The sequence below is a fragment of the Lissotriton vulgaris genome, chromosome 5 (assembly GCF_964263255.1).
Source record: "Lissotriton vulgaris chromosome 5, aLisVul1.2, whole genome shotgun sequence".
Taxonomy (NCBI): Eukaryota; Metazoa; Chordata; class Amphibia; order Caudata; family Salamandridae; genus Lissotriton; species Lissotriton vulgaris.
In genome coordinates, this window is record NC_141693.1 from 1474985984 (window position 1) to 1475012859 (window position 26876).

At 43.7% G+C, this 26876-nt stretch overlaps 1 protein-coding gene across 1 annotated transcript in view; it reads left to right on the forward strand.

Moving 5' to 3' along the window:
• BLACAT1 (BLACAT1 overlapping LEMD1 locus) overlaps positions 1 to 26641 on the forward strand; it is a 190447-nt gene extending 163806 nt beyond the window's left edge. The window contains exon 2 of the mRNA XM_086920377.1: positions 26090 to 26641. Coding sequence (XP_086776503.1) covers positions 26133 to 26234 — 102 coding nt within the window. The 5' untranslated portion in view covers positions 26090 to 26132 and the 3' untranslated portion in view covers positions 26235 to 26641. The remainder of the gene's footprint in view (positions 1 to 26089) is intronic.
• The last annotated feature ends 235 nt before the right edge of the window (positions 26642 to 26876 follow it).

Consider the following 26876-nt stretch of genomic DNA (forward strand, 5'->3'; position numbering starts at 1 on the left):
GGTTTCCCCATGTCGCCGGGAGCACACCGTGCGGGTCCAGGAGCAGGCGTCTCCGAGTGCAGGCGCCGGCTATGACTCTCCCGGTTGCTGGGTCTCAGGTCGAGTGCCGGAAATCCCCGTCTCCAGGGCCTGTTGGCCCTTCTCAACTTCGGCTCGTGCCACCACCACGTCGTCTGAGGGCACCGAGGAGGAGGCGGAGACAATCGTCGCCAGGTCGAGCAGGCCCGTACGGCCGATAGAGCCCCGGAGCGAGGGTCACCGACCCCCCCGGATGATCTGCGGCGCCAGAGGGTTGCGCCTCCCATGGAAGTGGGTCGGCCAGGAGAAAGTGGCCAAGTGCGGTGTAGGGAGTGGGGCCACCGTCGGGACCTCCAGGCGCCCGCGTGCGGGATCCACTATAACGGGGGCATCTGCCCGTCCGAGTGCGATCCTCGTTGAAAGAGTCCGATCTGATCGATGTCCAGATCCTCACACCTCTGGGAGATGGCAGAGCAGGGGGTGCGTCGCTGCTAGTAATGTTCCATCAGTCTAATGAACCCGGCCAAGGGGACAATGAAGTCCGGGCGCCATGTTGGGTCGCACTCCGCAGTTCCTCAAACTCCGATTTTTCGCCGGGTCACCGCTCGTTCGGATTGCGCCAAGGGCCCCGGCAGGTCTCCGTCGGGCCGATCGATAGAATGCGGGGGCTGGGGTGCCCCGCGGCCTCCGATTTACAGGATAAACACGGGCTCAGTCCCGGAGCCGAGCTCTCAGGCGACCATCGCCATCGGCGCCCAAGCCACGCCCCCCCTTACAGCCTGATTCATCAAACCGAAATCGGCTCGCAAAGGGCCAAGGGCCCAAAAAAAAAAATATATATATATATATATATATATATATATATATATATATATATATATATATATATATATATATATATATATATATATATATAGATATATTCTTGCTACTTCTGCACCAACTCACGCACTCCCGAACGGGTGCTGCCATGTGGGGGGGTGCTCCCACCTATATAATGCTCCTCGTCTCCTTTCCTTCTTAAAGAAAGACACAGCACTCACGGGGGAGAGTCTTTATATTTATTGTGACTCTCAAACGCACCAGACGCGTTGCGGCATTCGCCTTCCTCGGTGATACCATGGTAAATGCATGTGTGCTAATGTCACATATCTATAGGTACCAGAGGGTCCACACCCAACACAAGTTCCTCCTTAGCCAGTGTGGGCTGAAGCAGCCCTCTACCTAGCTCTTTCATGTGAGCCTCTCTTTCAGTGTTTACACCTCAGAGCGCTGTCAGACGGACACCTCATCACAAGCCTGACCTGCATCAACTAAGCCTACCTCGATTAAATCATTCCCTGAGAGAGTCTATCATGAGATGCACGCTCATACACCTTGACCTTTTCAACTTGGTTACAAACCCACAACTGCACTTGGGCAGGCGGGTTCCAAGAGGTGGCTTTATAAGGGCAGTGGCCACTGTGACATAGTTCTCAGCGGCCTGGCAGAACAGGTGACCAGGTTTATGCTATCACTACTACACCTAAACCAAGATAGGAAGGAGGAAATGGATGCAGACTTTCCTGCAGTTATGGTGGAGCGTTTGCTGCATTTCGGAGTCAGCTCAGTGGTCCGTCCCTCCCCAGTGTTCAGGGTCCCAAGATCTGGTTCATCAAATGCTCTGGCAATCTCTTCTTCCACATGGAACCAAGACACTGACTGGTTAGTGGTGGTCTCCCATGGACAGTGTCTTACTGTGGGTCATGTCTCCATAGTTAAAGCAGCCCTTGTGGGCTTGCAGCGGTTCTCATAACCTGGCTCAGATTTCGGACCAGATGAGCTCAGTTTGCTTTGCCTTCCATCACTGCTGGGGCGCCTGAGAATTTCTTTGTCTTTTCATTTAGTTCTAGTCCTTTTGCTGGTGACTTCAATTCGCATAAGGCTTTGCCTGCAGAGAACCATGTCACTTCCGTCCTATCATGTTGGCCAACCTCTCGTCGGCAGCTGATGCAGGTAAACTGAAGTCACCCTCCTGTGAGTCAGCCTAGCATTGCCATATCTCCACGGGACAAGCTTCCAAAGGCTGCTTCACTGACAGCACATTAAACAACCCTTCACGAGTCATTGCTGTCCTCCCTCAGGGCAGCATTCATGAATGAGCATGAGACTACATGCCTTCCACAATCTTAAGAAATATGTGGGTCTCCGTGTTGTGCCTTGGCAGTGTTTTTCGGTGACGCTGTGCCAGACAGGATGTCACAAGGTATCCAGCGTGCTATCCTACTCTTTCCAGTCATAGATTCCCAATGGCTTTGGTACAAGAGGCTACAACTCAGTGGGAATCAGCACAGGTAGCAGACACCCAGCCAAATAATCTTAAAGAGCATGAAAACACACTCTTAAATGCAGAGGGATTCCCAAACCACAAACTTGATGATAAAGGAAGGGGTCCAAGTCAAGTACCACTGGGGGCAGGTGGTCGTTGATTCAAGCCCTTGAATACAGCGTAGGTGACTCTTGGTTTTTCTCCAACTAACACCTAATGTGAGGGCTCTAGAATGAATGTGTGCTCAGAAGGGCCTTGGCTGCCCAGCGAGGCCATAATAGGGTCGGAACAGAAGGCTGCATGAAGAGTATGGTACAGTGGACCATATAAATATCCATATGAATTATATACGGCCTGTCGTGAATGTTTGCCACCTGACCTGGGCCTGCAGCCATGGGGTAACAGGGGCTTTTGAATTTTCCTTGTGAACTTCGTGAGCCGCCTGTCTGAATGTGATGGTCCTATGGGCTTTTCATTGATTTCTGTTTCTACTTCCCTCTGTCTTTGGATAAGAAATGTCTGGCTTCACACTGACCACTCACTCATTACTAAGCCAGTGAATAGTTTTGTGCTCTTCCGGTGAGAACAACTTATTGAGACATAGGTACAACAGAAGCGCAAGAAAAAGTGCACTAGAGCAGTTGAAGACAAGACTAGGAGAAAAAGACTGTGAGAAAACCGAGAGTCCCAGGCAGGGACAGGGACAGTGAGAGGGACAGACTGGATAAAGACAGAGAGGAAAGAGTTAGAGAAAGAGACAGTGAGGGGGACAGGCAGAGACCCAGTGGACGAGTACAAGCCAGGAAAGTGACAGCGAGATGGGCAGGCAGAGACCAGGGAGGGGGGGGGGGGAGTGGACAGACAGGCAAAGGTACAGTGAGGGGGACCGGCGTAGACTCAGAGGGGCATAGATGGGGAAAGGAAGGGACAGGGAGGGAGGTAGGCATAATCACTTTGGGTGTCACAGAAAGGGCAAGGGACAGGAAAGGAGGCTGGCAGAGGAGACCCGGGTGGGCGCAAAAGAGGCAAAAAGCAAGGAGCGCGACTGGGACAGAACCCACTCAGTTTGCAGTCAAGGAGAGGGGCCGTGAGGGGACAGACAGGGACCCATAGCCTGTCGCAGACAGTGAAAAGGATAGCAGGGGAGGCAGGCACAGGCCCAGATGAGATACACCGGGAAAAGGGACAGTGTGAGGGGCAGTCAGAGGCCCGGTGAACAGACAAGGAAAGGGGCGATGACGGGGCCGGCAGAGAGCCACAGGGGTTCACAGGCCGGGAAAGGAACAGGCATAAACCCAGAGAGGAGCACAGACGGCAAATGGGCACGTCAATGGGAAGCGACAGTGAGGAGGGAGACATAGCATAGAGGAGAGCAGAATCGGGCAAAGAGACAATGAGGTGCAGGCAGATACCCAGAGGGGTTCTCAGAAGAGAGAGGCAGAGTGAGGGAGACAGACATAGAAGAGGGGGCACAGGAAGAGGGAGAGGCCAGTCGGTGGCTCCTCCGGCAGCAGAGGCGTTAACAGCCGCGCTGTGTAATTGCTGGTCTACGGGATGTGTTCTGGCCGCCGCGCGCTGGGAGACATTCATTAGGGCTCCGCAGAAGTGACATTACCAAAGTGAGCGTGCTGATGTCTGACAGGCCCCGATCCATCACTCTGACAGTGATAAACACTGCCCAGGACCAGGAAATTGAGCAAAGAGAATTTTCGCCTTCTTTTCCAGTGCTTTGCATATTTAATGCTTTTTTATGTCCCTGCGGTGGGGGTATTCGGGGGACGGAGATGTGATGGGCCCAGCAAAGTTCCCATGTTACAGCCTGCCTCAGTGCCACACTGCTAACCTTCCATTTACCAACACCACGACAGTGCTGCCAATGCAGTCAGACCACTGATCTACCAATTGCCGCAGAACAGGCCACCAGCAATCCAACAGGCTGCCCGCCGAAGTGCCCGCATCTATTGGGCCCACTATCTTAACCTGCCGAAATGTCTATCCTACAGTCTGCCAAAGTGGTCACACCAGCACCCTGTTGTCAAAGTGTCCAAGATAGAAACATGCCACTGGGCACACTGCAGCTCCCTGCTGCCAAGGCTCCCACATTAACCAAAGCATCTAACAATGTGCCAAAGCGCACACACCGGCACCCTGTTAAAGGGCTCCTTTCGAACTGCCAAGGTACCCCTGTGACTTGGTGGTGCCAGTATGGGGCAGGTCTCTCCTTACTCAAGGCTGTTTTACGAGAAGTGGGCAGGGCCGGACTGGGAACGAAAACCGGCCGAGCAAAGTGCTCGGCCGCTCCCCCTCCCTCCGGGTGTCCGTTGGGGGTGCCACCGAGCTCTTTGCCGGGGCCGGTTTTCGGCCGATTTTGCAGCTATGCTGCAAAAACGGTTCTCTAACAAAACGACCCCCAGGGGACCCAAAACCGGCCCCCACCCTTGCGGCGCACCGGGGGATTGCCTGGTGCCCGCAACAGCCAGTCCGTCCCTGGAAGTGGGTCTCCATCACCTACGCCAAGAACCTCAGGATCGTCATGGACAGCAAATTTGTGATGACTGCCCAAGTCAAAGCAGTCACTGCCTCATGCTTCCATACCCTGAAGATGCTAAGGAAGATTTTCAAATGGCTCCCAATTAGCACACTGAAAACAAACCATTATGCACGCTCTGGTCACAAGCAAACTGGACTACGGGAACACTTTCTATGCCGGGACCAACAAAAAACTCACCTGCAGACTGCAGACCATTCAGAACTCAGCAGCCAGAATCACTCGTGACCTCCAATGACAAACTCACATCACATCACACCACACTTGAAAGAGCTTCACTGGATCCACGCACACAAAGGTACACAATTCAAACTCCTCATCCACACTCTCAAGGCACTTCATAATACTGGCCCAGCATACCTAAACAATTGCATCTGCTTTCACAAACCTTCCAGACATCTAAGCTCGTCCGGGCGCTTCCTTTCACACATCCCACACCTCTGTAAAACCAGATTCGGCAGTCAAGCTTTCTCCTACATTGCTCCTAAAACAAGGAACATCTTGCAGCTACACATCAGAGCCTCCTCATTGCTTCTTGAATTCCACAAGAAGCTGAAGACCTTGCTTTTAGAGTAGTCCCACTAGGCCATAGGGTTGGTGAGACTCACACCTGCTCAGAGCCAAGACAACCTCCTGGGTGATAGTGCACTCTACAAATCCACATCATAACCAGGGCCGGACTGGCTACCGGGTATTTTGGCATGCTGCCGAGCTGGGGCTGATTCCGTTGATGGAGACCTGCATGTGCTGAATAACATTTGTTTTGCTTTGTCTATTTGGAATCACATGCATGTCCCCATCAACAAAATTATCCCCCACCGCAGTGATGTCAGCCCCCAGCTCGGCAGCATGCCAAAATGCCCGGTAGCCAGTCCGGCCCTGATCATAACATAGCGTAACATAACATAACGTAACATAAAATAACATATAGGAGCACAGTGCCACGTAAGATAACATATTTGATGGGAAAGAGAGCACATGCAGCAAAGACAGCATCTATATCATGTAGGGTACTAGAAGAGTTCGTTTGTAATGCCACATAAAATAGCACATATGGTAAGTAAGAAGGCATAAGTGCCAGGCAAGACAGCATGCATGCTAGATAAGATAAATAGATAGATAGATAGATAGATAGATAGATAGATAGATAGATAGATAGATAGATAGATAGATAGATAGATAGATAGATAGATAGATAGATAGATAGATAGATAGATAGATAGATAGATAGATACATGGGATGAGCGTTTCTTTGTTTTGCTAACAGCTTTGGGGCCATTTGATGAATTAACATGACACTTTCCCCCCCAAAAAAAAGTTAATCCACTTGAGTTCTTTCCTGGAAAGGTTTTTGCTGATCAAGCAAGTGGGGCCAAGTAAAAAGGGTGTTCCCAAAATGTTGATATTCCATGTTAATTCCTGTAAGAAGCTTTGTACTTCAATACAGAAAAAAGTGCTGAATGGAATTACACCAAATGTGGCAAAAAGCCAGACCTTTACTAAAAAAGAAAGCTTTTGGGGATTTGGTGTAAATACTTTCAGCCGCTTTTGAGAAATTCTCGCTTAAAGAGGTGTACGGTGTGGTCATGAATAGGTTAAAAAGTTAAATATATCTGGAATATTGGTCAAGCACGAGTCCAGCGTTACCAAAAATAAAAAAGGACCCTCTGATTGGCTAAGAGAGCTTTATCTCATGTGACCAGACCAGTCCTACAGTACCTATAGTATTAAGCAATCTGATTGGCTTGCAGCAACATTGAAGAAAATATTGCAGTCGCCATTACAGGATTTGAGAACTCGATCCCTGTGTCCTAGACATGTAAAGAAACTTTGTAAGGGGGTGCGGTAGTGACCCTGACCCCTTTGCGCTTGTTGGGGGAACAACACTTGTAGGGGCCAGATTTTTTTTTTAAAGTTGTGCAGCGGATATTTTTAGTTCCTATATGGAATTGAGCACAACCCTACTGCGAGGTAACAAGGTACTCCAGTGGGAGGCAATGTTCAAGCTTCATCCCCCCCAAAGCCCCCAGTACAGCACAAACTACCTCTGGAAAGCTTTTACAGTACAGCGGTATCTAGGGGGGAATCTTGAGTGCCAGTACTGCGGGAGTACCCCTGTAGCCACAAAAAACATATAAAAAACAAATGTGGGTTGGGTCTCCTGGGGATTTTGGCGACCCAGTATTGTTGGCTACAGGGCATAGCCAAAGGGCGGTGGTTGCCCATTTGATGTTGGGTACAGGACTTTTGCACCCAACCTCACGCTGCACACAACCAAAGGCCCTGGGCAGCGAGGGAGTTGGCGGAATATGATCAGCATAGAAGCTCCCTATACTTCAAAACAAGGGGCAACTAAAATGCGTTGAATACGCTGAATACAATAATGCCTGTGCATAAAAATGAACGAGCGCTAGGCCAACATAGGACTCATTGTCATCCACTTCGATTGATCGCAACGCACAAAGTTCAATTTAGACCTCGAACCTTTACCCAACTCAAGATGGCCGCCAATTTTAGTACGATCTAACAATATCCTTAAAAATCTTCGGAAATCTACCAGAATGTTGATAAATACGGCAGCGCTTATCAATAAAGGGTAAACATATGTCGCATTTACATTATGGCCCGTAAGAGAGGCATGAATGTTTATAAACTTCGGCGCTCGCGCAACTACTTCCGGTTCATAGATAAAATCGTACAAAGTCATAGTTAGGGTCCTCAAATCTGCCCGATTTAGCACGCTATCATCAGAATGCGACTGAAATGATGTACAGGAAACTGTCTCCAGCTTAATGCCACGAAAACTGAGGTAATGGTTGTCGGGAAGGGAGTAGAGCTATGGGGCGATCAGTGGTGGCCTTCTGAGCGGGGCCCTACTCCGACCCCGGTGTCGGAGGTGAAAAATCTAGGGGTCTGGTTGGACGCTGGCCTTACCTTTGTAGGGCATACCAAAAAAACCGAAGCCTGTTGCTTTGGACTGTTAAGAGGTTTAAGACCAGTTCTTAAATTCTTTGACGCCCCAACCAGACAGCTTGTAGTCCAGGCAACTATCATCTCCCGCCTGGACTACGCTAGCTCTCTTCTGGCTGGGGCCAACCAGGCTGAGTTAACGCGTCTGCAGCGGGTTCAAAACGCCGCGGCTAGAGCCATTGTTGGCCTACCCAGATTTTGCCCGGTGGCGAATGTCCTCCGCTCCCTGCATTGGCTCCCTGTTAGGAAGCGTATTCTTTTTAAGGTCCTTTGTCTGACCTTCAAAATCCTAAGAGGTTTAGGCCCTGAAATTTTGTCCAACTGTATCTCTTTTTATGTTCCCACCCGCAACCTTCGATCCCAAGGCCAGGCCCTTGCTGTTGTCCCCAGATTCAGACTCAGCCGGATGGGGGGTCGTTCTTTCAGGGTGAAAGCTGCACTAATTTGGAACACCCTCCCAGTTGAAATCCGTCTGCTTGAGGACCTGTTGTCTTTTCGGAGAGCCATTAAAACATTCTTGTTTTAGCTATCCCTCTTAGGTCTTATCTTTTCCTGTTGTGTTATGTTTCTCCTTGTCTCTGCGCCGGGACGCTCCTTGGCTGGAGTCGCTGTGCGCATAATAAATAAATATAACATAACATAACAATTTTTAAATTAGTATTTGAAAAATACATTCTCATAAACACACCGGCCACTCCTTTAACTTCCGGGTCAAGGAGGGTAGAGACAGTACTTAAACAGCCCACACGCCTCGCAAATTATTTACTTGAATGAAGCAGAGCACGGAGGAGCAGGGAGGCCGACTAAGCACCATCAGGTATGTCTGCTATGCGGGGATGTGAGGTTTTGGTACATAGACCAGAACATCAGGCTCTTTAGCCATGTAATACTATTCATTTTATTTAATATGACAAATAGGATTTTTGCTGGACAGAGTTGGGTTGTGTTTATTACACCATAACATAAGCCCCTTCAGCTAATCAATGTTAATTCATGTCATACAACATGACAAACAGCAATAGGAGTTGAAGTAATTTATACCTATAGAAATACAAGGAATAAATTAATAATTTTCTTTGTATCATGAAGGTGAACCTGTAATGACCATAGATAATACCAAAACAGGACCACATGCCCTAAAAATTAAGCACAAAACTTGGAATAAATGATACAAGTTTTTGACACAAAAAACTTTAATAAGTTTACTCTATCCAGCATGATTCTTAAATATGCCCATTTTACCCAAACAGATTAAGAAGTACCACCAACCAAACCTATACAATGTTTGAAAAAGGATATATAGTTGTGGTAAGTGAGCAACACACTCATGTCCTCTACATAGGGAGACTTAGTATGAAGTCCCGTTACATTTATATGTCTTAAATTCACAGGGTTCTTAAATTCAGAAAAGACCCAAGTCTGCATCAAGATAGACCCATAAGAGAAGCCCGGTGGCCCCTCCGTTGCTCTTTTACCCTGTACCTTATATTGAAAACAGGTAATTTGTGTAGCGAAAATATATGAAACCGCAGTATTGTTAAAACAGCCCAAAGCAGACGGTTTATAAATTACTTCATTAATTTTCCCTGCTAAGGTTACAGTGCAAAGTGAAGGTCAAGTCAAGTCATAGAATTTATATAGCGCACTACATACCCAGAGGGTCTCAAGGCGCTTAGGGAGGGGAGGAGGATTACTTGTCAAATATCCACGTTTTTAGTTGCTTTCTGAATGCTAGGTGGTTCTGGGTAAGGCGAAGGTAAGTGGGGAGTGAGTTCCATGTTTTAGCTGCCAGGTATGAGAAGGATCTGCCTCCCATGGTGGTCTTGTTGATGCGAGGTACAGTGGCGAGGGCTTGGCTGGTAGAACGTAGTTGGCGGGAGGGGGTGTAGAAGGACGGTCGTGAGTTGAGGCATTCTGGTCTGATGTCGTAGAGTGATTTGTGTGCGTGGGTTAGCAGTCGGAAAGTGATCCTCTTATTGACGGGTAGCCAGTGGAGGTCTTTCAGGTGACCAGAGATGTGTTCGTTACGCGGGATGTCTAATATGATCCTGGCTGAGGCGTTTTGGATTCGTTGGAGTTTCTTCTGGAGTTTAGCGGTAGTACCTGCGTAGAGGGTGTTTCCGTAGTAACAAGGATTCAAAAAGTTCCGGTGATAACAGGTTTAATAGATTGAAAGCAATAATGTAGATAGGTTAGGCTGATAAACATTGTCTTGTGTTGAAGGTATATATACTGAAAATGTTTTTTTAATTCCTAGATTAATGTTGAACTGTCAAAGTGTCCTGAAGAAGGTGTAAGCCATACTAACGAACACCGAAACGCAGCGTCGACCTTTGTTCTTTGACTTTTTTTAGATTTTTTAGATTTATTTCACTTGCGTGAATATTTTATTGGATTTTATTTAGATTGTAACCCTGAGAGGGAGGCATTTTAATAAATTGTGTTTATACCTTTCCAGTCCCATTGTTGTGTGGTTACCTGTTATACCTTGTTTATTAATTATGATGTCGTGTTGAGATATAGATTTAGACAGTGCTTGATATTTACATTTGACATTATACTATGTTGTCACCTTCCGAGGATTTTTTAGCTTTGCCTTAGTACTATTTAGTTTCTGTCAGCACTACTGACCCCATTGAGTTCACTACAAACCACAGGTTTTCTTTTTCGGAATATGATATGATAAATAGAAAAATTCACTGAAAAAAAACACATATTAAAGAGACTTTATAGTTAGCTATGATGAAAAGGTCTTCCATTATGTTAACAAAAACCTAGAATTTAATTAAAAGCTTAAAGTGACAGTGTATTTAGGTATGATAGTAAGCTTTTAGCATACTTTAAAAAGAATCCTAAAAACCCCTCTAAATTCACAAAAAAACAAAGGTTAAAGTAACATTATAGTTAAGTGGTAAAATAAGAATAAACCTAGAGTTTGAAAACCAAAAACCACTACACATGTTTCTAGATGGGCACAATGGCATACAACTTAAGAGCCATGTTTACAGCATCAGTGTGAGATGAGTCACCTCTAAGAGGGACACCCTTACATTATATTTTATTCTACAATATGCAATGCCTCAAAATCTTCAGTAAAGTCTGAAAGTAAATATCTACAACTTATAAATGTCCTCGCAACATAGAATGTATCTGTACTATTGTATTACAACTATTTCGCATGTGCACGTGCCCAGATATCCACTGATGGATACTCTTTTGTCAAGAAAAGCTTTGGCCTTTCTTACAGATTTTTGAAGTAGGCTTTGCCTTTAACCTCAACCTACTTACCATCATATCTCTACAACCCACACCAGGTGTGCTCAGCCTTTACCTTGTTTAGCATGGAGTGCTACTTCCACCACAAGCTTCAGTGATTTGTAAATAGTGCACCATATAACATTTATATTTTCCTCTAGGGCGTACCCTGTTCAATACAATAGACTTACACATGTACTCTGGGCTAATTACTCTGGAGTAATTGGTGTGATTTTGATATTTTACATTACAAAATCTACATGAAATTATAAAGGCTACATCATAACTCCACATCAAAATTTTAACGCAATATGTACCATTTGGATACTTTTTGAACACAAGTGGCATTTCAGGTAGATTTTTTACCCGAGCGCCCTGTTCTGGTAATTTTTTATCACAAAACTAGAAATTTGAATGAGATCAGCAGTGTTTTGAATGCCAGCGGCAGTTCCTTTATTATGAGTGGACAAAAAACCTTTCAGGTAGATTTCTTTACCTGAGCAGACCATTTGGGTAATTGTTAAATGTAAACTGCAAATCTAAACTCGAGCCACAGTGTTTTGAACTCAAGCAACCATAATTCAACAGGAAATTACATTTTTGAGTTGAAAGTTTTCCTGAACGGACCGTTCAGGTAATATTTTCAGTGCAAGATGCATCTTGCGTAATCATGTCTAATTTTGTGTTATTTTTTGGTAATTTAGCGGAATTACAGTACTAGTGTATACCCAGTAACCCTATGCTGTGTGTGACTATGGTTATATCACTGATGTCATCAGGGATGTCATCTATTATGTCATTTAATATGAGGCATGTAATATATCATAAGCAGTATATATATATATATATATATATATATATATATATATATATATATATATATATATATATATATATATATATATATATATATATATTTATATACATACATACACACAGTCCAACAATTGCCACTGAGACTGCCAGACTCTTTTAAGACAGGTGCCTTTGGCGTACACGTGGCCAGCACAAAATAATTAAACACTCCACCAGGAATGAAACCGGAGCACTCCACGGGTAAAGAAATGCATTTATTCCACTCAGCATATTTAAAAATGCATTTATTCCACTCAGCATGACACACTTTGCCTACCAAGCCTTTCTCAAATGCTTTCAGTGATCATTGTCGTGCAGGTGTTTAAATAGTTCACTTAGCTTCCCCTGCACAGTGGCTAACAAGAAAGGACTATAATTTCACAGTAGTTCCTTCAGTTTGAAATGCTACCATTATAATGTGTGTCTGGTTTGATCTTAATCTCATAATGATGTTACATCGCAGGGACAGTAATACATTTGAGTAAACTTCCATTCATGTAATGGTAACGATTGTTCCATGTCCTCATAACACGCCGATAGCGCTTTAATTGTGCCACTGTGCACTTTAAGTTGGGAGCAATTACATTCCATCGCACAACAAGCCCTTCTTCAGCCTCTGATTGCAAATTAAGACTCCTGTTCCTGAAGGTGCTGGTCTCAGTGACCGACACTTTGCCATGTATGTCCCAGCTTGCTGTCAGCAGGTACATTTCTTCATTGCGCTGCAGCGTTTCTGTCAAGTTAATTTTCAATAGTCCAACAATTGCCACTGAGCTTGCCAAACTCTTTTATGACGGGTGCCTCTGGCATGCATGTGGCCTGCACGAGACAATTAAACAGCAAAGTCTCTCCACCAGGAATGAAGCCGTAGCATTCGGCGGGTTATGCATTTATTCCACTCAGCATATTTAAAAATGCATTTATTCCACTCAACATGACGCGTTTCAGCTACCAAGCCTTTCTCAAATGCTTTCAGTGAAACTGATCATTATTTTTGAATATGGTGAGTGGAATAAATTCCTTTTTTATATATATATTTTTGTGAACAAGGTGACTGGGATCGCCGAAACGCGCTTTCCACGTTGCACGAAGCAAGGTAACTGAAAAATAAAATTCATATCACCAGCAACTTTCAGCGTATCCAAGTGTCCGTTTTCTTCGAGGCTGCCTGGCAGTTTGGAGCGTAACTTGATATATATATATATATATATATATATATATATATATATATATATATATATATATATATATATATATATATATATATATATATATATATATATATATATATAGATAGATAGATAGATAGATAGATAGATAGATAGATAGATAGATAGATAGATAGAAAGATAGATATTATTTTTTCCCCTGATGAAACCAAAGGCTACAAGGACATTATAGTTAGGCTCAGATTTCACATGCACAAAACCATTAGAAATTCAGCAGTTATAGTTACCTGAGGTAACTATAACTTACGTCCCGCAGTGCCTGCTTATGACCTCATATATTACATCACCCATGACGTGGTCAGAGATATCATTGATGACATTATTCAGTGATTGCAATTGTTTCATTAATGTTTATGACATTTAAAGATATATAATATATGGGGGCATAAGTTATAGTTAGCTCAGGTAACTACAACTGCTGAATTTCTATAGTTTTGTATGTGTGAAATCTGAGCCTAACTATAACGTTCTTGTAGCCTTTGTTTTCTTCAGGGAAAAAATATATAAAAAATAATATCTATCTATCTGATAGATATTCTTTTTTATTTTTGGGAGTGCACTTGTGAGTCAGTGAGTAGGTGCGTGAGTATTATGTTTCCCATTCACCAGCTATTCCCTCCTACCTATCTTGTGTATATTTATTTTCTATTGCATTACCTTGACTGGTTCTGCCATGATTCTGGCTCGCTAGTGAGCCACCCAATCCATGGATTTGGTGGTGGTATTTTTTACATATGAGCAGGCGGGAGATGGTATTAATTGAGAATGATCCCTCGAGGAAAAGGTTTGGTCGGATTTGGAACCCTGTTCGTGGTTGGTTGGCCAAGGTGGCTGCCTCTCGGGACTGGTCCGTCTAGTCTAGGTGATTGGTTCTATCTGTTTTTCCACGGTGCTCTCCTCCACCTAGATTTCATTGTCATTAGGTATTTTAGGGTTTCGGCCATGATTGTTTCTTGCTTTTTCCTTTTTTTGTCTGTCCCGTAATTATGTGTAAATTAGAAATGGAGAGAATCCTTTTTATGCCATTTTAGAATGGGTTGTATATTGTTGACAGCTGTCATTTTTTTAGATATTTTTTATTTTAAGACTCAATATCAATGGTTGCTTCATTTTTAGGTCTCGCCTAACTATTGCGTAAGCAATCGCTATGCGAGAGATATAGAGGTGATCCAGGAAAGCTTACCAAGAGGGCTTTGGAAAGTGGATTATGGACAGTGCATGCGCTTGCCATTTGCTCCCCGCCCCCCATCAGACTTGAAATGAAGCCGCTCGCACACCACCATTCCACCATTTGTCTGAGCTTCGGCATCAGACTTCAAAGGAATGCCTCCCGCTCCCCCGCCCCCTGACTCACCAGATGCTTTCGAGGGTGCCTGTTCCTGTTCCGTGCACTTCCTCCTCTTGCATTGGCACAAACGGCATTCGCATTTCAGCAGGCATGTTCAGAAGGCGCAGTGCACGTCCCCCTCTTGCTTGTTTTAATTGTTGCATCGCTGTGTGGCTCGCTTTGAAACATACTTTATCTTTCAGCAGGACGCTCCTGAAACAGGCGCCACGCTGTATTCTAACTATTACAGCGTGGCTGTGCCTTTCTTTTGTTGTGCACAGCGCACTTGAATTCTTATTTTCACTTTCAGTGTGACGCTCATAAATTGTGCGCCATGCTTTATCTTGTGCTGAAGGAAGTACATTCATGTAAAGTACGGATCGGGAAGCTTAGTGCGCGCCTCGCCTATAAACAGTATTCACACTGTGTCTGTATGTCTGCTGAGGACTGGATGTTGGTGATGATTTACTGCTCACATGGCACTTTGCTTCATCTCCCTGGCTCGCGCCCAACAATACTTCCCACCGTGGACTCTGCATTTAAATAGCTGCAGGCGTTTCAAGGGAGGGCGGCAGCTCTCACTGCTCTTGTGCTTTGCACACCACAAACTGGGTAAAAGTTAACTTAAATGCAGTGTTAGCTGCACAACACCATCTTTATCTCTCCCTACAGCTTGTTTTTTTTCGCTGTCTCTCTCGTTTTTCTCGGCCTCTGCCTCCTATTTCTCCTCTCTTCTGTCATCGTCGTCTTTCGTCCTTTCTCCATATCTCCCTTTCTCTCATTGTTTTCTTCATTTTTTTAGTTAGCGCATGCATTATGGCTTCGTTCGTGGTCAAGTACTTACTGTAACAATTTTGAGTTACTTATTTCAGCCTCTCTTGTTGTACATATGCACACTATGTTAAAAAACAAAAGTCTCTAAGCGGAATGAGGTCCAAAGTTGTAAAATGTTTATTTAATCCATTATGGTGTCCATGCTGTCCTTTGCTCCCCTACCAGTTGTCATTGTAATGACTGCCCTCTCTCCCTCTCCTCCCCTCCCTAGCCCGTCTCTTTGCCCTGGTCCGTGCCCCTCTCCTTCTTGTCCCGAGGCCCCTTCCGCCTGTCCCAAGCGGCTCCTCCCAGTGGCAGGGGTGGAGCATTTTATTTACTTGCAGTCGACCCCACACTCACATACCACTGAATGCCACACAATTACACGCCACATAATTACACTGCTCTCAATGCAACATACAATCCAAATACCACTCAGTGCCACATTAAACGCCACAGAATTACACTGCACTCAATGTAACATACCCTCCAAATACCACTCAGTGCCACATAACTACACACCACATAATTACACTGCACTCAATGTAACATACACTCCAAATACCACTCAGTGCCACATAATTACACACCACATAATTACACTGCACTCAATGCAACATTACTCCAAATACCACTGTGCCACATAATTACACTGCACTCAATGCGACATACACTCCAAATACCACTCAGTGCCACATAATTACACGCCACATAATTACACTGCACTCAATGCAACATACACTCCAAGTACCACTCAGTGCCACATAATTAAACGCCACATAATTACACTGCACTCAATGCAACATACTCTCATAATACCACTCAGTGCCACATAATTATATGCTTCATAATTACACTGCGCTCAAGGCAACATACACTCCAAACACCACTCAGTGCCCCATAATTAATGCCACATAATTACACTGCACTCAATGCAACATACACTCCAAATACCACTCAGTGCCACATAATTATATGCTACATAATTACGCTGCGCTCAAGGCAACATACACTCCAAACCCCACTCAGTGCCCCATAATTACATGCCACATAATGACACTGCACTCAATGCAACATACACTCCAAATACCACTCAGTGCCACATAATTACACGCCACATAATTACTCTATCTATCTATCTATCGCCCTCACTCTATCTATCTATCGCCCTCACTATCTATCTATCTCCCTCACTCTATCTATCGCCCTCACTCTATCTATCGCCCTCACTCTATCTATCGCCCTCACTCTATCTATCGCCCTCACTTTATCTATCTATTGCCCCTCACTCTATCTATCTATCGCCCTCACTCTATTGCCCTCACTCTATCTATCTATCGCCCCTAACTCTATCAATCTATCTATCTATCACCCTCACTCTATCTATCACCCTCACTCTATCTATCACCCTCATTCTATCTATCGCCCTCACTCTACTAAGCTATCGCCCTCACCCTATCTATCTATCGTCCTCACTCTATCGATCACCCTCACTCTGTCTATCGCCCTCACTCTATCTATCTATTGCCCTCACTCTATCTATCTATCACCCTCACTCCATCAATCTATCTATCTATCTATCCCCCCTCACTCTATCAATCTATCTATCTATTGCCCTCAATCTATCTATCGCCCTTACTCTATCTATCGCCCTCACTCTAACGCCCTTACTCTATCTATAGCCCTGCCTCTATCTATCGCCCTCAGTCTATCTATCTTATCTATCTATCACCCTCACTCCATCTATCGCCCTCACTCTACCTATCTATCGCCCTCAATCTATCTATCGCCCTCTATCTATCTATCTATCTATCTATCTATCTATCTATCGCCCTCTATCTATCTATCTATCTATCGCCCTCACTCTATTTATCTATCGCCCTCACTCTATCGCCCCTCACATACACTCCAAATACCACTCAGTGCCACATATTCACACGCCACATAATTACACTGCACTCAATGCAACATACACTCCAAATACCACTCAGTGCCACATAATTACACGCCACATAATTACACTGCACTCAATGCAACATGCACTCCAAATACCACTCAGTACCACATAATTACACGCCACATAATTACACTGCACTCAATGCAACAGACTCTCATAATACTACTCAGTGCCACATAATTACACGCCACATAATTACTTCTATCTATCTATCTATCTATCTATCTATCTATCTATCTATCTATCTATCTATCTATCTATCTATCTATCTATCGCACTCACTCTATCTATTTGTCTATCTATCTATCTATCTATCTATCTATCTATCGCCCTCACTCTATTGCCCTCACTCTATCTATCGCCCCTCACTCTATCTATCTATCGCCCTCACTCTATTGCCCTCACTCTATCTATCGCCCCTCACTCTATCAATCTATCTATCGCCCTCACTCTATATATCTATCGCCCTCACTCTATCTAGCTATCGCCCTCACTCTATCTAGCTATCACCCTCACTCTATCTATCTATCGCCCTGTCTATCTATCGCCCTCACTCTATCTATCTATCGCCCTCACTCTATCTATCTATCTATCTATCTATCGCCCTCCCTCTATCAATCTATCTATCTATCACCCTCACTCTATCAATCTATCTATCTATCGCCCTCACTCTATCAATCTATCGCCCTCACTCTATCAATCTATCTATCGCCCCTCGCTCTATCAATCTATCTATCTATCGCCCCTCACTCTATCGCCCTCACTCTATCTATCGCCCTCACTCTATCTATCGCCCTCACTCTATCTATCTTATCTATTATCTATCTATCTATCTATCTATCTATCTATCTATCTATCTATCTATCTATCTATCTTTCTATCTATCTATCGCCCTCACTCTATCTATCGCCCTCACTCTATTTATCGCCCCTCACTCTATCTATCGCCCACACTATATCTATCTATCACACTCACTATATCTATCTAGCGCATTCACTCTATCTATCTATCAAATCACCACAGCATCACTCAGCACCACCACAACATCCCTCAGGGGCACCACAACATCACTATGCGCTACCACATCATCACTGAACGCCACAGAATTACGTGTCACCACCACAATATCACTCAGCGCCACTACAGCATCAATCTGTGCAACCATTCAACAACAGCTGGTTCAAATATGTTCTATCAATGTTTCAAGCTTTATTACAAATGTCACAAAAAGATGTTAATATTTCACTTCTGTTTGTGGATTTTTGTCACAATAAAATACACTGAACATAATCTTCACAAAAGTTATTTACAAAATGTTAAACTATTGTCATTATAAATTACAATAACTTTTATTTAAGTATTAATTATTTAAAAAAATGAAAAGCCATTGTTATTTGTAATATCAATACATCTAAGTCACGTAAATACAACACACATTGCATTACAAATGCTATAGGTGTCACATTTGTGATAGTTATAACTATTGGCATTGTAAATGACAAAGCTATTAATTTTGCTATTTTCAAAACCAACACATAAATAAAAAATGTGTCATTTACAATACCAATAGCTCAAACTTTCCTAATGCGAGACCTATTGCATTGCAAATGCTTGTTTATAGTGAAAAAGGATAAAGATTGATTAGTTAATTGAGAAACATTATGCCCGATTCCAGAGATCTGGAATGTAGAAAGATAATTTGCTATATGTAATCTCACAGGTTAATATAGAAGGCAAGCATTTGGTGTTGGTTTCTTCCTTTAACAATCCCTAAGCACTGAAGATCTACACTGTCATAATCCTTGCTACACATTCTTTAAACGGTCTGACAGGTGCTGTTGTCTGCAAGTCCCTTGTCATAAAAAGCATTTAAAATATTCTAGATACATACATATACGTGTATAAAGGGTCTTTGCGTCATTATATCTGAATGTCATTCACATTCTGCTTCTCCCCATGACAGCATACTTCAGGGGGGAATGGGTTAGCCCAGTGGTTCTGAGCCTGTGGTCCCGCGACCCCTGTGGTTCACTAAGCCTACTGAGGGGGTCTGTGACTGCTTAGAATATAAAATAATCCAAACAGATTAATAAAGTGTGTATAAATAAAGAAGCAAAATGTACAGTTGAAAATGCAAACAAATGCTATAAATGTAAAGGAATTTAAAACTGGACACTGAAAATTTGGTGTCCTCAGATTGATTTGAGGGAGCAGGGAAAATTCATCAAACAGAATATGGTATGGATGATCAGTGTCCTCAAGTGAATTTAGAAAAGCTCCAACCTACCCAATTAGTTTTTTATGCTTGTTTTTTAATTAAATACAATATTTCACTATTTGTGCATTTCTTTGATTCATACTTTTTTTCTGTAATGTTTTATATTGTTTTGCAGTTCAAATAATTGAATAGGGGTTCCCAGATTTCAACAGAGGCTCCATCGAGGTCACCTCGTTCCAATAATGATTCAGTGGGGGTCCCTGGATGCCATTAATGACTAAACAGGAGTCCATAGAACTCAAAAGTCGAAGAACACCTGGGTTAGTCCTTTTCTGCCGTTGACTCCACTGCCCTGTCAAAGACAGCTTTTTGTCTGATCACACTTACAAATCTATCTGAGAAATAGTGCATGCAGTTCATTGCCTCGGCTGGTGGGCCAGTCCTTATTTTTAACTTTTATACACTTACTTTCAAATCTTCCTTCCTACTTCTGCTTTTCTTAGACCATCCTGCTGCTTCCCAGATAGTCCGAACAGGTTTGCTGGTCATTTCATCTGGTGTTTGTCGCATTCTGTGCACAGGGCCGGATTGGGAACCACAACCGGCCCAGGCAAAGTGCTCGGCCGGCCCCCCTCCCCACTGGGGGGGGGGGGGGGGGGGGGAATTTGGAGATGTCGCCGAGCTCTTTGCCGGGGCCGGTTTTCGGCTGATTTTAGTATCTTGCCGATAATGCAGCTATGCTGCAAAAATGGCCCTGTGGGGGATTGCCCGGTGCCCGCTATGGCCCTGCCTGTGCAGCTGCTACTTTTAAACACATTTGGAAACGTATTACTATTTCCAAGATGTCCGCCATATTTGAAAGCATTTAGCAGACCACCCCATACATTACATACTTTAGTATTTGAATATTGCCTCCCAGTGGGATGCCTACAGAGTGGCCATCTTAGAATGGTATTGTGCATAGTGCACCTTTGTTTTTACTTCTCCAAGATGGTGATCACATTGCTTCCAAACAGAACAGATATATGGGAACTTGAAAACAGCGATGCACCATATACAATACCATGCACGACGGTGGTCTGCTGCTATGTTTCAGTTATTTTTGCATTGCAAGTACATGCCTGCCAAGTTTAGGTGGCTGCTTGCTTTCTTTCTCCTACTCTTATTCTTTTAATGCAAGGATGAGTAACAGTGCATGTATGATGACAAGTTAGTAAGTGCTTAAACTCAACAATAGTTGAAGAGGCACTTTTAGTATTAACCATAACTATTGGCATTGCCAATTCTCATTCATTTTGTCACCTTTCTGTTTGAGCCTTAACTCTTTGTGCTGGTAAGCACAGTAACCAGGAAGCTAGGTATATTGGGGTTCTGGGAGAAATGTGTCATGCAACAAAGGGATCGATAAGGTCCTTTTCAGATGTCTCGTGTTTCCAAAAGTCAATGACGGCAACTAAGGCACAACCTTTTAATCAAACTCGCAAAGTGAATAGTTGTGAAATATCTCGCTGAGTGGCTCTTATACCCATAGTTAAGATTCCTAATGGCAGAAATGTAAACAATGTTGGCTCGAAATTCAAATCAGCATGATATTTTGCCTAATGGAAATTATTACGAGTGGCGTTTTACGTTTATAGTAATGTGTGGAATTGTGCATTCCAACATGCATGCTTGTATGCCTGCATGCACGCGCACAAGTCTTATTCTCCAATGATCTCTATATTTACACCCAGCTTCCTAAGTATCTTTCACACCATCTCCTTGGAGCACGGCCAGATAAGGTGCTGAAGTTGAGATACTTTCTCCGACCTGGGTCCAGACTGGCTTAGTTGGAATACCAGTTCCAGTAGCGGCTGCCACTTAAGGTCGGTGTTGTGGCGGGTTGCAGGGTTGGGTACGGGGACAGGGGAGCAAAAATAAATAAATCACTTACCTGCAGGCCAGCCACAGCCTCTCAATCCTCTACGGTTCTTCAGTCGACTGCATGACCCCAGGGGCAGGAAGCACAAGGCTCCCAGGCTCCCCTAGCCAATCACAATGCTGCTTTACAGCAATGCTGTGATTGGTCTGGGCGCTGTGGTTCGGCACTCAGAGAGGGACTGGGAGGTTGTGCATGTTCTCCACACAACAGACTGTACAATACAGCCCGGTGGAGAACATGCACATGACAGCTGGCCAAACAGTCATGCGCACTTAAGAGACTTCTCACCACTCCTCCCAGACCCAACCCGCCCCTAACCAGCTGAGCCACGAAAAAATAAAATAATAATACCAAAGCGCTATTATCATTTTACTTTTCCTTTTTGACCTGCTCCCAGAGCAGTGGCGCAATCCTCCTTCGCCTTAGCGAGGGAGCCACCGCTGACCATTTCGAGAGGCATTGATTAATGCTCCCTGTTCAGTTTTAAGTCTAGAGTATCTCCAGTTTCATCACTAATACTGCCTCCGGTCATGTGAATACTTCATATGAATCAGGAGGCCACCACCGTAGTGATGGGATCAGTTCTGGAGGTCATGTCTGAGTATTGTGTCTTGTTTTTGTAGAATTATGACAAAATAGAAATAGTGCACAGAAAGGCAACCATCACGCTGAATTGTTTTACACAAATTTCCAGTTTGTGCAAGATTGCTGGACGTTGCTTCCACAGTTTGTGGGAAATTTAAAAAAAAACTCTGCAAACTTCATGAGCTTAATAAAGTGTGGGAATTTTGGACAAAACGGCAGACGAGAAAAAACACTTAAAGTCGGACCTGCAGGATTAAAAACCACCCTGCACTTTAAACAGGAAAATGATTTCTAAATTCTTTTCCATGAGTGAAAGAATGCGAAGATTAAAAGTTTCTACAGTCATGAAATGTAAAAGTTGAGAATTATGTACCCATTTAAGGACAGGCTGTATTCTACTCAACTCTACTCTAAACATGCATTCGAGGGAAGAATGTACAGGGAAGGGGAATGAGAGGGGCATTGAACTGATAATGTTCAGGAATGCCTGTTATTAAAAGGTGGGTTTTCAGACCAATAGAGTCTCAGGGAGTTGTCTTTGAGCCCGCAGTAGATCCGTGCTAAATTTAAACCGGGGGTTTCCGGTGCTTGGCACTGGCACTTAATTCTCAACACTGGCTCTCTTTAAAGTCTACCACATTGAGGCGCTGTCTGTCTGAATTTGAGATGAGCAGAGCAACAGTTTTCATAATTCAATATACATTAAAATGACAATTCAGACTATTCCACATCATTCTGATAGCTTTGGGTGGCGCCTGGAACAGTAAGGAGTGTGATGTTTGTGTTGGTACTTTTATTGACAGCATTGGCAGGGGCAATGGGTGGTGCAGCGTGCAGTGGCCTCATGTGAAGGGCCATGGCACTTACTTTATTGCAAATTAAGCACTGAAGTGGATCCATCCTGCCCATCTCTGGAGAGCAGAATAAACATAACAATAATGAACCTCCTTCGTAAACCACAGTCCCTGTTTCAAGCTATGTCAATGACGAATTGTATATCCAGAAGAAGCTCACAGCTGATTCTTTTCTGTGAAAACATAAGTGACCAGATCCCTTGCCAAACATTGGCAGCCTCTCTCTCATGCATTAAATAACAAACAGGACCAAAATGGACGGAGAGTCAACCATTTTCCACTTGTCTTGGCCACTCAGGAAGCCACATAGTCATAAGGGATTTATTTTCCCCCTCCCTGATTTTAGTGTTTGCATGTGGAAAAGAGATGTCAGAGAATGCCTTTAACAGAAAAACAGATAGGGATGTAGAGACAGAACACAATATACTCTTTTATCTTTAAGGCTGGTGGCTCACACTAGAAAAACACTCCCATAAGAGCAGTATATGACCATGTTAGACATGGCCTTTACCCCACCGCCTTTACATTGCTAGTGTATCTTTACTAAGCCAAAAGTGTTTTACTTTGTAATCTTGCAAAATATATTTTAGCAAATGTTAGTGGAAATCCATGTTAATATAAATCTGATTGGTGTTCTATCAGTGAAAGTCCTAGGAGAAGTAGAACAGAGTCCTGCCATGTTTGGCTCTGTGAACCAAGCACAATGTTTGGAACTTATAGGGAGCCAGCACAAGACGTTTCCTGAAAAAGACCTACCTTCAGTTTGGCCAGTGCAAATTGAGTCCAGGCTATCTGAATGTTTGCAAGCCTAAAGGATTTGGGGAGATGTTGAGGAACTTTGGGAAAAGGTTTTCTTCTGAAAACATGGCAAGTGCATTAGGCAGTTACTGAGAATGTTTGAGAAAGTATTCTGTGTCTTTTATGATTGGTATTGATGTCAGAACTCTGCAGCGAAGAAATGCCAGTTTTTCTATTTTTATACCCGAAGTGCAGAGCTGTATGTATGATAGATCCCACATTGAAAATAGTCCTAGCGGTCATATGTGGCTGTTGAAGTGCTGTGAGAACAGGGGCGGTGCGTTCTGTTGTTCACCTGACACCAGTTTGCTGTCTGGTGCAAGGTGCTTTCATAGGAGCATCTTGGGAATATCTGGTAGTAAATAGTAAATATTTCCTGTAGTCAAGTACAATTTAACAAAATCTTTTAAATAGGTTTCTGGGATGTAAAGTTTAACCCCATAGAAGAGTTGACTTGGAAATTGATGTGCTTGAAAACTGAGTTTTTTTTCCAAGGGTGAAGGTCATAGACTTTTTTGATGTGTCGACTCAAAGTCTAACATTGTCAGTGTATCCAACCACGCTGGTACTAATATAGCACAGCAGGGGGTGAATGGATCAGAAGAAACGCTAGTTTTAGATGATTACCTTTGATGTATTGGGGGTGTCCAGGATTGTTGTCAACAAAGAATCTGGGTCAAGGGTAACATGTAATCACTGGAAGAAACTTTCAGGTTCAACGGAGTCTTATCAGTGAAGCTATAGTAAGAGATAAGACAGAGGTTAAGTAGAGAGCCTGTGATGAATGTAACAACTGAACAGTATATGGGCCAGAACAGATACTAGCGAACACTCTGCCTCGAAGAAGAGGAATAGGATAGTGTTGCTGATTATTATTTGCTAGCTGTAATTATCAAAGTAGAGGTAAGGACAATCCCATCAATTCCCATGCATTGTTTACTGATATTTAGAAAAGAGGGGCGATTAAACTATCAAAAATCTAATACTTTTTGCAGGATCAGTACGCATGATGCATCATCTACTATTGGTAGCCTTGTGGTACCTGTGTTGCAATCTGGTCTAAATGAAAATTTAGGTTGTCAAAAAATTCTTTCCTGAAATGTTTTGTTTTGACAACAGTGTACTTAAACAGCTTTCTAATGGTTTTCTAGACTCAGAAGGTTTATCACAAGGCAAAGATCTTCCAGATCAACTCCTGTTTTATTAAGGAGAAGGGTTGTTTGTCCTACTTTTGAACAGTCTGGGACCTCTCTTTGTCTTATGAATGTGTTGATCAGCTTGTTCAGAATGGGAAAATGGAGGTGCCTAAGTCATTAGGAAGCATGCCCGGAATCAGGTCGAGAAAGTGGGGTGAGGGTCCGATGTTGGTTATAGTGTTAATAACTTTGCCGAAAGTAATCTCCTTGAAAGATAACTAGACATGATGTTTCTTCACTAGTGCCCCAAGATTATCATCACTGATTGGGAGTAGAAAGGAAATTTCTATCTTTTCGATTTTCTACAAAAAAAATAACAAGGAATCCTTACATTCTCATTGGGTGTGCTGACCACTAGAGGAATGGAAAGATATGTGCTCAATTTGCTAATTTCATATAGTATTTTGGGAGATTTTTTAGTAGAGTCTTTTGCTCTGTCTGGAATATTGAATTTGCCCGGATGACGGGTGATTTGTAGCTATTGCAGTTTCTGGGGCTAGGGAGGATTGGGGGTTTGCACGCCACACATATTCAGTAGCCATAAGTGACTTGGTCTTTCTTTCCTCAATTTATGTTTCTATTTTATAAAGGATCAGGTTTCTTGGACTTTGTGTTTTGGAATTTGGGGAGTGCTTCACAAAACATGGAATATAATAGGGTTACATTCTAATGGATTCTCACTTGCTCTTCTGGAAAAGCAGATACATCTGAGGAGACACTTGCTTATAGCTAAGATATATTAATGTGTTCCATGTGTCTGACAAAGGGTATAGGTCTTATGGGTTAATCATTAATCACCACCCTCAAGTGGATGATGGCAAAGGTAACAGGAATGTGGTCAAACCAGTCAACAGGGCTTGGGGTAGTGAACTTAAGGAGCCCTATGTTGGATGGTGGAAGATCTAGGATCACTCCATGGTTGTGCGTGAGTGCCGTGAACACATGTAGGAAGACTGTGTTGAAGGGAAAGGAAAGATGGGACACAGCTTTGTTCTTGAAACTGTGCCAGTGTATGTTGAAGACGTTGCACAGGTGCAGAAGAGTAGTTTTAGGTACTGATCACTGGGCAGGCATTGAGGGTTGGACCCAGACTACAAATAAGGTTCCTTAAAGACAGATAGACCCCAAAAGGCCTACAAAATCCTCCTCCCTCCAAACATAATCACACACAGTCACACGGGCTGCAACCTTACCAGCCACGCATGTAACTCTTTCTGTACCTCCTTTCTCTTCTTAGGTGTCTCCAGATGAAACAGCAGAAGGATCGGCTGCTCTAGGCGATGCCCAAGTTCACCTTTGCCTGCTTCTGTGGACTCCATGGCTTCTGCAGGATGAAGAGGAAAAAGGAGGAGCCCAATGGGGAGCAGGAAACATCAGTATGACGGGGAGAGAACCCTGAACCGAGACTTGCATGTGGGGACAATATCCTCCATGGTGCTTATTCGAACTTTAGCTATCACCTTGGATGGCACTTTGCAAAACCTGTTCCTGCTGCAGGGTTTAGGGTCCTCCGCCTGGCCTGCTTGCTAGAGGCCTGTATTTGAATAAGTGCCTGGGTGAGTGGTTAAAGGAGTACTGGGTTTTAGAGACATCCTAAAATGGTGGAAACACAGTGTTCTCATTATAACTATCAGCTACAGTATCATAAAGACCACATCTTGAATATTACAGCCATATCTAGAGGCCTCATTGGGTATAGTGCATTCAATTCTACTGGGCACATCAGGGATCTTGTGTCCAGTTCTGAGATCGATTTGAAACAGTTCAGTCTTGGGCACTGCTTAAACCAAAAGTCAGGAGGCTGGAGCAGGGTCGTGTCAGCGGTCGGCTACCAGGCCGCTATTGAACACTGAGGGGTCCTGCAACTTGACCCCTCAGTGCTCCATAAAGTCCTCATGGTTGACCACTCCCCTGGCCTTGTTCCAGTCTCCAGACCACTCAGAGTTCAAGAGATCTCCTGAGGTTGCTACCAGCCAGACTCCGAACAAGGTCATGTCATGGGTTTATCCCCATGCCTCTTCTGA